Genomic DNA, 12277 nt, shown 5'->3' on the forward strand with positions numbered 1-12277 from the left:
CACAATATCTGATTTCACTTGACTTTCCAATCGTGTCAGACAATAAAGTATTGTTTTCCAGGTGTGCCCCCGAATTAGTTAAAAATATCAGTTAACCTATCAGACGGCTCCTTAGCCATGACATCATCTTCCGGGATTTCACTTGCTTAAAAGGATAGTAATCGTTCTGTAGACATTAATAAAGAAATACTTTAGATATTTGTTATTGCAGCATTTAGCTACTAGGAACAATTTTGGTTATTTTAACAGACTTAAAACAACAGAAGTTTGGTGTAAAATAATTTGAGACAGTGAGAAAATTTGTATTTTTATTCTGTGTATTAAATATTTTTGCTTGAATTTGGAGTTACAGATATCACAGTTCAGATAAATGTATAAACGTAAGCTGGTTCAGACTGCTGCTGTATCTCTGCTTTATTAATGAAGACTTGACATGACAGAAATAACAATAAATGCATTTTTAATGTGTTTGGTTTGTACTTGTAGTATTCTCACATGCAATCACTGACAAAAACTGTACATGTTTCATAATTAAAATGTAGACAAGAGAAACAATGAAACAAAAAAAATGACCTTAGCTTGATTAGTGAAATCAAACCAATAGGAAATCGAATGTTACATATACTTGGTTTATTACAACATTCCAGGGTTGAGACAGAAATTACAACCTGTGTGCAAAACAAGGGCAATAATGTAATTTACTAAAGTGCAACTCTGTATCAAATCCATGTGTTTTTTTTTTCCAAAACAGGAATGTTAAGAGTATCAGAAAGTGTTTTGTCTCCCCCTTGTGGAACAAACAGAGAAAAGCACTTTTTACATCAGAATTTAAATTTTTCATCCCATATTAACACCATTAGTAATCCAATCGCACTGATAGTTCTCTGATAAAAAAAGCTTTAAATTAGAACATCTGAACTTGTTCTTAAATGATGCAGGGGAGCCGAAAGGACGTCACACCAGATGACAGCAGGGCCAAATATTAATGCCGATGTTCACTGAAAGGTGATCATCCAGAAAGAACTGCAGGAGCTCTAAATGCTGGACAGGAACAAGTGGAGTGGTTGCAACACGCTTAGAGTTGTTACTAAAAATAAAATGTACTACAAAGTCTATGTGATAGTTTCGTCAGGGAAAAGTTACACAACTCCTCGCAGATTTGAGGACGTAAATGTAGAAAATAACTCATTTAAGGAACTCAACGACAACTGAAAGCAGGGAAATGTGCTGCCAAAACGCCCTCTTCTTGCATGCAAGTGTTTTGTGGTGTAATGTTTGTTTCTTGTTGCWACAAGACTCCACAAACGCATGATCACGTCTATCGTTTTAGACTGAAGTAGTGACAGCTCAAAACTAAGCAAGTAGCTGCTAAATGCATCAATAACCTTCAATCAAAGTGAGCGTTTAATATGCAACAGGGAAAACAAGTATTGAGGATGTTTTTCTCAGTAAATCTATTTCTAATAGACGTATTGATATGAAATTCACAAAGTGGAATGACAGGTAAAGCACTGGAAATGGGAGGAAAATTAGGTGAAATGTGTCTAATATAATCTGGAAGTGGAAAGATAATTTCACCTTAAAAATAAGTTCAGAGAAGTAATTTAAGAGACACACAGCATGTCAGGAAAACCAGGAGGGATTTTTTTCCAACAGTAAGTTATTCACTCAACCACTCTCTGCACAAGACTCCACTACTGAAGAAAAGGCATTTGAAACCTGTTTGAAAGTTTACAGAGCATTCGGACAAGTCGATAAAATACTACAATAAAGTCTAAATATTCATCACATTTTGTAGCTGTGATGACAAAAAGCTGAAAATTCATCATCACCGTTTTCAGCTATAAATCTATTACTGGACATACTTGCAAACAAATATTGTTCCCAATATCATCTAGTTTCATTCAGTAATGCCACAGTGCTGCTAAAACATATCCAGCAGAAGCATTAAATCATATTTTAAAACATAAAAGCAGCTTTTACAGCCGATCTCTGGGAGTTAACAAAGGAGAGAAGATCCAACGGTAACCTCAATTAATTCAGGTTTTCCATCGATTAGAGTGCGTCGTTATCATCACAGAATAAACGATCGATCATTTCAAGATACGAGTAAACAGTATGATGAATTCCTATCCCTAACATTACACAGGCAGACTCCCTTTAATTGAAGGAAGGATAAATAGACATCATTGATAAGAATCTGAAGATGAAATGAGGGGTGGATTGTTAAACAACACAGTCTTTCTCTCACACAGAGTCATGGGAACTCAGGCAGAAAATAAAGTAGCCAGAAGAACTTTAACACAAATCCCACCAGAGCAACGGCTGTTCTGGTGTGAACGTCTGGAAGACGCCGTTACTAAAAAGCCTTTTGGACGAAGAACTAAACAGAAAATTCATCAAGCTTCTTCAACGCTTATAACCTGTGCTTTGAATCTGCTTTGAATTTCATGTCAATAGCATCTTTAAAAATGTATTTATGGAGAAAAACATTGACATATTTAGCACCCATTTTCCCCACTGTAAATTATCATGTGCAACTGCTACTTTTAAGAGAAAAAAAAACAAAACCTGTATCAGTATTTTTTATTTTTATGTATTTTTTGGTATGGGAACTAATTCAACTTCAGTGGCACCAACGTCTCAACATCTGCTGTCATGAGATCTGTGGGAGACGATGAACTTTTTATGATGCCGTTCTCTTAGACGCGTCTTCAAAAGCCACCATCAACCTACCAAGGGTGTGGTTTCATTTTGGTTCTGAGAATCTCTGTGTGTTAAATGATGCATTACGACACCATAACGGTGGTGATTTCCGTTCACACAAGTTGTTTTTACAACAATCGAGAGATAAAATCTCAGGAAAAAAAAACTCCCTACATTCCCAGCAGTGCACTGCTCCAGTCCGAACAAGCATTCACCTTTAGCTGTAACTCGTGGTTAGGAAGTAAAACAGGTTACAAGACGAAGAGAAGAGCTTGTTATGCGAGAGCAACAAGTGCGTCTCCGCGTGGTAAAAGTCATACGACTTCCAAATCAGCCACGTCTGCTTTTCCTCCTGTCGTTCCAAAGCTCAAAGTCCAGCTCCTGCTGGCATTCCTAAATCCTTCAACCTTCACCAAAGTCTATAAAAATCCTCCTGGCTAAAAGTCGCTGAGGATGCTGATGTCGGCAAACTCCTGGCGGTATCTGTAAGAGTACAAGGCCAACAGGAAAGACCATTTGAGCGTCAGGAAGCTCCAAATGCAGGAAAGGTAGAGGCTCCGCGGGTCGATCAGAGCTGTGGGGCAGAAATGACACCAAGGCTTAGGGTTTGCTGGAGAATCCACATTTTTATAACTGAAACATTACTAGACCTTTTAAAAGTCATTTGACGCCAAAAGAAGAGAATTACATTGTTTCTGTGTGATGGCCAGACTTAGAAAGGTAAAGGCGGCAGCGACGGCCAGAACTGAGAAGATCACACCGACAGCAATGAAGAATTTGAGGCCCTTGAGCCAGGTGCGCCAGAAGTCCTGCAGGTACATGATGTGTGTGACTAGAACCCAGAACGCTAAAACTCCTGTCAGAAGAAACACACACGCACACACACACACACACACACACACACACAGGTTACATTATTTCGATACGACTGCAACAAATTGGTAGCAAACTGTTCAAAAATCAAAAACTGAAATCATTTAAACTTCTCACAGGTTTCAACAAGGAATGAGTTGATCAGCTGTATCCCGGTATAACAAAGATTAAAAATATTCCAACTTAAAGTCCTTTTAAAAAGATACCAGAGGAAGTCCCTAAGAGTTTTCTCCAGCTGTTTGGAACAGAAATGAACTCCTATTTACACACTTAACACTGTTAATGCCTGCAACTAACAATTATTTTAGTAATTGATTAATCTATCAATTATTCAGACAATTAATCAAATCCAAAGCTTTGCACATGCTACACATTTTTCATTTAACCACAAGCCTTTTTATACAATATGCAAATAAATAAAAGCTTCTATAAGAAAAATATTTTATCACCATGACGTTTTTATTGCTTAAGTAAATTAGAATTTACTTAGGGTGACATTTGAGAATTTTTGGTTAAACATATTCAGAGACAAAGGTAAATATGTACATATGTAATGTATATATTTTTGTAAATTTTTAGCTTTAAAATGTTTGTTTTTCCACAAAGTGGCCTTTTTTTAGTCTGAATGCTCCAGTTAACGATTACTAAGTTAGTTTATGATTATTTCAATAATTGATTAATCCTGATTAATCGTTTCAGCCCTGATCACTGTGCACTGGCGGTCAGCTTACTGAAAAAAGGAGACTGCAATTTTCTGTCGTTTGCACAAAAGATAAATTTGGCAATTTAGAAATATTTCTGATTGTAAAAAAACAGACAGCCATGTTGTGGAAATATGGCATTTCAGCAGTTTTATTGGAGTTTTATTTGACATGTGTATTTTTAAATCATACTTAAAATGGATTAAAAACTACTGATGAGGACTATTGCAACAAAACTAGTTAATATTTGATACAGAACAACATTTTGATTCCCAAACAAAACAAAAAATAAGTAAATAAATGGAAACAATGTGCAACACAACGTTTTTAGACACAAACAATTAAAATAAATTGCACAGAATATTTCATTAAATGATACAACATGGTTCAACTGTATGGAAATGAAACGGTTTCGTTTAAATGGCGAAATAAACCCCCAAATAAAAGCTTTGAATATTGGGGAAAAATACCTAGTAAAAATAACTACAGGCATTTAAACAAACTATAGTTTATCTCTAAACGTCGATTAGTGACAGATACAGCAGCACTTCAAGGCCGCAGTCAGGATAAATACAGCCTTAAAGAGAAGGTACTAAAAACAAATACGTGAACAAATAATAGTTGGTTTTAATAATAAGTATGGAGCATTTGCGTACCCGACAGGCCTCCCATGGCCGCTGTCCATGGCTGTTTATAGGCGATATTCCAGACGAGGAAGGCTGAAAATCCAACCAGAGTACCGAAGCTAGCATAGCCTATGCTAATATGTATCCTACTGATTCCCATTGTAAAATTAAGCTAATGCTACCAACAGACCTGTACCGTCGAGCGGGATGAAAAGTTATTTTAGTTTAAAAAAAACAAGACGGACCGATCCGGTCTTTGGTTCTGACCTACATCAACAGCTTAGCGCCATATTATGTAATATCCCCAGCAACAGGGAAGCGACAAGATAGAAATCCCCCTCGGCTCACAGCCAGGAGAACAACGGCGCCTATCACCGTGGGGTTTTAAAAACACACCGTTCATTTGCCTAACAGCACGCCCTACACACACAGTTTATGTTAGAAGCAAACAAACGGCAGGGAAAAAAAACTGCTTATTAAGTCAGCTACAAAGCGCAAAAATATTCGCATAGAATTAAATTCCCATAAGTACAATCTTTTACAACATATGAACCACTGGAATATTGTGAGACACTCATCTCTTATGTTTTAAACATCTTTGTTCGGAAGAACGAGCAAACACAGCGACATCGCGCCCCTAGTGGAGAAAAGCAAAATAGCAGTTTTAGACTCCAACTTAGATGACGCAATTTACATTTCAGACTTAATTTAAGCGTCCCTCAATTAATGCTTGTCTTGGTCCGTGTGCCCTTTGTCTCACTTCTGAGACTATGTTGTCGACTAATTGAGATTTTTTTTTTTCTTTTCCCTAAACCTGGATTCCATGCACATCAAATGTATGAACAACAAGCTCTAAACCTTTGATAAAGACTCACACAAGCCAGGAATGATTTTAATGTTATGGGTAATTTCTGCTCTGATTAAAAAGCTTCCTTGAATATTGTGCTTGAGAGCAAACTGATCAAAGGGATTTTTACAAAATCTTTGTTTTTTATGTGGATAATCTGACAACGGACAATGGTCAGAGAAACAATAAAACCAGGAGCTACGTCTCAGTCTAGCATTTCACATGTTTAAGTTCATAACAATTCAATTAGAAACATATTAAATAAGAATGGGTTGTGTGAAAAGGTTGCCAGAAGGGGCTGTCTTTTAGACAGATGAGACTAAAGTAGGCACATTTTGACCATGCACATTTTTATGTTTGGTGGAAATAAAATGCAACATATTAGTATCACGGTGGTGATGAATTTAGGTTGTTTTTCAGCCACAAGACCAGGTTACGATTCTCTGAGGTCCTCTTTGTATCCTAGTTTCAGATGTGAAGCCATCTGTCTCACAGGCTCTGAGAAGATAAGTTCAAACTGGGTCATGGAAAATATTACTGAATCTTGAAATGACTGAGAAATTCTGCAAAAGAAAAGTGTTACGCACAGATGACGTCTCAGAAAATGACTTAAGCTTTTAAAGATGGTTCAAACAGGTATTAGGTGTTCATGTAGTGTTTACCTTCAGCCTTTCCATTATGTTTGTACTTATTTATCGTAAAATGACACAGTGCTATTTGAGATTTGACAAGTTCTTCAGGAATCAGGTGATTTGTTTTATCATTCCCTTAATTGAAATAGGATGCACATTATTTTTCTTCATTTAAAGTGGTGTAAATGCAGATCAATATGCTCCATATTACAGATATTCCATTACTACAAATGAGCAACCACAAAAATATATAAATTTGGCAATATTTATGCACCTTAAGAGCAAATATTTAGTTGAATATATGGCCTCAGCCGCATGTGAAAAAACATAAAGAACTGTGAGCTTTAGAAGGAATATTATTGTTTGTCTGAGGTGAAGGGCATAGAGCTGAAATCTGTGTTGCCAGGTTAAAGTTCAAAGTCTTCCTGTGGTTTTTTGCAGCTCTTCTGCAGGCATCACTGAAGGAAACCACACAATTCAGTTGTAGCTGTAGAGGGCATACCGTGGAAATGAAAGAGAAAAAAAAAAGAGTGTTGCTTATATTCAGACACTACGCGGTTCACACGCTCACTGCTGTGGGTCCGTGTTGCATTCAGCTCATGCCCTCCGGCGCTCGCTTCATGACCAATCAGAAAGATACAGGAAACCGTGTCCACTAACACTCCCCACGACTCACACAGACGACCCAGACGGGGAAACCATCCCCAGACGGATGAAACAAGGAACGGCTGGAAAAGAGGAGAGCAGAGAACAAGTGTACTGACGAGGCTTACAGGTGGATGAATGTGGTAAGTTTCTGACCGTGGATGAGAGCGATGCAACTGACAGGTTATTTGTTTACTGTAATATTTTAGAAATAATTCTGATCTTTGTACAAAAAAATGTGTTTTCAAAATACGGTAAATCTTACGTAACACATGTATATGAGGGTTTTGAAGTCATATTTGCCATGTGCATAAAAGTTTCTTTCATAGCTGCTCCAAAGTTTAGAACTAAACCAATCATACTTTCAAAGTTACTAAGTTTTTGATGCTGTTATTTAATTTAACTATGTTTATAGTCACTGTAAAAAAAAAAAATCATTGAAGCACATGGGTATGTTTGTGAACTGTTGTTATTATTCACTCCATTTGTTTTAATTTCTTCCCTCATATTAGCTTCACATTCTGCATCAGTCCTTATTTGACCACGAGGTCAAACAGATCAAATCTGTATTTCCTTGTCGCTGCTAAGTGGCAGGAGAAAGGAAGGAAAAAGGTGGACGTGTGTCACTGCATGCATGTGTGTGTGCGTGTGTTAGTGCACACGTGTGTGTGTGTGTGTGTGTGTGTGTNGTGTGTGTGTGTGTGTGTGTGTGTGTGTGTGTGTGTGTGTGTGTGTGTGTGTGTGTGTGTGTGTGTGTGTGTGTGTGTGTGTGTGTGTGTGCTCAACAAAGATAGTTGGCAAAGTACATTCCATGGGCGTAGATGTGTTGCAGGAAATCCCACTCCCATTCCCGAAGGATTTAAATAGAAACACAGGCTCACAAAAATAAATGGAAAGAGAAAGAGAGAAATAGACATTGGCTGAGATGGCAGACAAAACTATGTCCTTAATTAAAGATCGCAACTATAAATATCCAACATATCAATCTGAAATCTAATTCAATCAATACTAGTAATACATACATAATTTTTTTAAAGTATTTGATACCTCACAAATTTCTTCTTTTTTTCCTTTTTTTTAACCACAAATAAATGCTGAAGATTAGTTTTCAAATAAACCCATTTTTAGAAAAGAACTACATTTAGATTGCAAAACCTGTAGAATCAGGAAATCACTTCAATAAAAACTGCAACAGGAGGTGGGAAAAAAAATCTCAAAGAGCAAAACATCAGATCCAATCGAAACAAAAAATAAGGAACAGACAGGAAACTGAGATCTGTCAGCATAGAAATGATTACAAAGTCATTTCTAAAGCTCTGGGACTCCTAGGGATGTCAGACAACCTATAAAAAAGAAGTTATGTGTGAATCAGGATTTTCTCTTCTTTCTCTCGACTATCATTAAGCTGACAAAAGTGATCCAGTTCAACTTTATCAAGAAATTTGATGTCAGTACAGGAAGTGTTGGCATTAAGCAGGCTAACTTTGTTTTCTGTCTAATGTTAAAACAATAACTCCTTCATGCACATAAAGGGCCACATCAGTCCCTGTTAGTACACAGCATGCCCACACCAACAGAGTGATCTAATAGATCAGGCAAGGTCATTTTATTTATATAGCACATTTTCAGCAACAGACGTTTACGGATCGATTCTGACCTCTGACCAGCAGAAATTGATACAACACAAATTGTAGACGTGCRTCTTCCCCAAAACACCTGCCGTTCWCTTTGAAAGCTTGTTTCAAAAATCAAAGCAGTAAATTAAGATTTACGTAGAAATGACACCAAACACAGGAGGATCTGSCGAAGAGCCAACAGTCATATTTACAAATATTACAGTCTGTTTGATCATCTGAAATGTTTAAGTGTGAATAAAACATAAAAACAAATAACATGCTACAGATTAAACACACGTGTAATTTAACACCAATGCAAAAATATTTTGTATTCTGCGTACACACAGATGATCTTTAMATKTTCTTTTTTTCCACGCAAACTGCAAAACATCGGAGTTCTCAATAGAGGGCGCCATTTATTTAGAAAAAAAGTTTTCTGAGAAGCAAAGCATTGCAAACTTTACATTGCTGAACAGTTTAGTAGGTCAAAAGCCACAATTTAATTTTGCTGCCTCATAATTAAGATGTCATATCAACAAAACCCAGAAATCATTTACCTTCRAGGGAAGTTTCWGTTTTTCTGCTCTMATATTATCACCACCAAACACGGATTACTTTCCTCTCAGAGCTTGTTTTAGATCCAGATCTTTTCTGTTTGGGTCACTTAAAGCAGACGTTGCTTTATAAAGTAAGAGCTGCATGGAAATCAGACTAGACTCCCGACCATCAAATTATTCTAATATGTCTTTTCTTATCAACTCAGACTCTGTCATCAGCATAAGAAGAAATCCMTTTTCATTAGCTTACAGAGCTCCGGCAAAATTTTAAGAGGGATAGACAGRTTTAGTCACAGCACACAGACATTTTCAACTATGTAAACACTTTTCTATTTGATTTCTGGCTGCTAGGGCATCTYAGTGACTCCTCAAAGGTCTAAACATTGTAAGAKGATACTTTTTCTAACTTAATGTTAATGTTTATAGCCTTGATGGATTCTAATACATTTAGTCTTGAAATAAAAAAAATGGCTGTAAAAGAAATCAAAGTGATTTCTGCACGCTTTCAAAGCWATCCTTCACCCACCACATGCTAATGGATTAATGCTTCTGGAGAGAAAGAGAAAAGTGCTGAGGTGAGCATCAGGTGCTGTGGTTTTTAATACCATAAACAATAGAGGCTGTTTGAATATGCTGCCCTCCTACATCTATCCAGGAGGGGAAAGCGCAGACCCACGCACAGAAAAGCAGGACAGAATGGATGTTCTTGTGACTGAGCGCCTTGTGGAAAACCTTGGCAAACCGAACTGCCTCTGAGGTCAGCGCAGGAAGGGCAGCCCCGCTCTGGAACAATGGCAGGGATTTAAACAATCCTTGCATAACAGCCTGCAAGACAGAGTTGACTATGATCCAGTGCAAGGAAAATAAAATGACAGAAGGTGTTCCTTCGTTGTTTACAAATTTGTAGACTTAAGCTGGAGCATCGCAGTGCAATCGAATGTCATCAAAAAGTTTATTTGTCGGAATACTTCAGTTAAACAAGTGAAACTCGTAAAGACTAATTGGTGACAACCTGTTTATGTTGATGRTTATGTTTAAAAGTTAACAACAATTTGTTCTGTTTTGTTATGTTGGATTGCACAATCATTAAGAAGACTGCTGACTCATCAGTTGTCTAAAAGATATTCAACAACTCCACAAGGCGGGTAAGCCACAAATTATTGCTAAAGCAGCTGGTTTTGTACATATTACTGTATGCAAGCACCATATTACTGTATGCAAGCACTTTGAAAATTGCATGGTAGGAAAAAAACAGTGCAAAGGAAACAGGGATAACTATAACCTTGAGTAAAAGGAAGAATATCAAGGTAAAAGACTTTACTTTATTAGGTACAAGCTGGAGTCAGCTGCAGTGCATAACTTGGGCTAAAACTATTGAATTCCTTAAATGGATCCACTTCAGAGGCAAATTAAATGTCCAAAGCGTATTTCCTGTGCCATAAAGGGCTGAATAGTTGCTCAGTTATACAAAGTCCACTTTATATATATATTTTGCTTTTCATCAAGTGCAGAGAGGCAAAGAATCAGAGCTTCAGCCGTCGACGGTGATTTGGGAAGCGATGTTTCATCGAGTACAAAGTCAGCAAATCCCTGTATCAGGAAGTTTCAGAGCACTTTGTTTCCCTCTGCTGACAGGCTTCATGAAAACACCGATTTAATTTCCCAGCATTGGCACCCATCCTCACTGCCAGAAGCACCAATACCTTGTTCAGTGATGAAAGCATSGACACATTTGATCGACTGACTGATCTAAATGCCACGAATGATCTGTGGATTCTTCTCAAGAGAAATTTATGAGACACCTGATTCAAGCACTTAGGCTTCTGTTAGAGCCATGGTCATCAGAACTGACAACAATAAGTGTTTGAAATATTCTCTATATTGAATATAAACTCCACTGTTTGAMTTGAATTATTGAAATAATTATTGAAAAATGATTACTTTGCTTTTCTGCTTTCCAGATATTAGTCAAGTKGTCTTTTCCATGGAAAACTTGGTTAAGTCCATCTGTTCCCCGCCAAGACGGCGCACACCAGAGATCGGTGAAGTAAGTAATTTGACACACAGTGGTAAAATAACAAATTGTGATACTGGTGCCTGCCTCTGCCAGTAACTAAGTGGTAAATGGGCGGGATACACCATGGACAGAAACAACCATGCAAATGGAAACTCATACTTCAGAGCAATAGATAGACTAATTACAAWCATGTTTTTGAAGAAAGTTGTACTTGGAGGACATGCTAATCTGAAATTTGAACCAAGGGCCTCCTTACCAACTTACGCCCCTGCACAAATAGTGATAAACTTTAAAATTTGTTCTGGGAAGCTACTCTTGTGACAACTAGTTAGGATGTGCATGTCATAAAAACTCACCATGCCTATGAGGTTTACAGTATAGCACTGTTATAGCATAACAGTCGTTTGAATGAATCCTTAATGCATTTCATAGATAGCATTTCTGACAAAAGTAAAGTAGAACGTAACCTTTGCTAAGCATTTCAAACATGGTTGATGTTTATCTTAAATACCCTTCAAAATTAATTTTTAATAGTGCAGCTGAACTTTTACTACGAATATTATGATCCCATAAAGCAGGGATGTGGATGTCACAGTGTAACACCTGCGCTAAAGACAAACACAGCGAGACTGAGAAGTGGATACCAAACTTTAAAAGCTGTTCTGCTGTTTATCTGCTCCTGTTCAGGCTGAGTCCGACAGCTGGTTGACCTGATAAGTACGCCTGCACACAGTTCTGCAGCTCGCTTCTGATCTGAACAAACTAAACCTTACCATACCTGCAGAGAACAGAGTGCTTCAGTTTATTCTGACTGACTGTTAAAGAATAGGAACAGCTATGAGTTTGGTGAAATGACAGCAGAGCCAAGTTTAGCTTCACWATGAGCAATTTAATTCACATGAGACAGAYTTAAAATCAAACCAGTTGCAYATACAAAGTAAMATATTTATCATTTTAATGTTACAGCAATTTTAAGCAGATTTCACTTTTTCTTTTATTACTTTTTCCTTCCACTCAACTTTGAATTAAAACGTTTTGAAACAGCGCTCCTTGAAAC

The 12277-nt window shown here is 37.3% G+C and overlaps 1 protein-coding gene across 1 annotated transcript; it reads right to left on the reverse strand.

Moving 5' to 3' along the window:
• Positions 1–294: 294 nt before the first annotated feature.
• On the reverse strand, positions 295–5440 carry slc48a1a (solute carrier family 48 member 1a). The gene is made up of 3 exons (XM_008414476.2): positions 4937–5440; positions 3395–3562; positions 295–3280 (listed from the first exon to the last, which is right to left on the reverse strand). Exons 1-3 carry the CDS (start codon positions 5064–5066, stop codon positions 3144–3146), a joined length of 435 nt encoding a protein of 144 aa, XP_008412698.1. The 5' UTR covers positions 5067–5440; the 3' UTR covers positions 295–3143.
• Positions 5441–12277: the final 6837 nt, after the last annotated feature.

This window comes from Poecilia reticulata, linkage group LG7 (genome assembly GCF_000633615.1).
Source record: "Poecilia reticulata strain Guanapo linkage group LG7, Guppy_female_1.0+MT, whole genome shotgun sequence".
Classification (NCBI taxonomy): domain Eukaryota; kingdom Metazoa; phylum Chordata; class Actinopteri; order Cyprinodontiformes; family Poeciliidae; genus Poecilia; species Poecilia reticulata.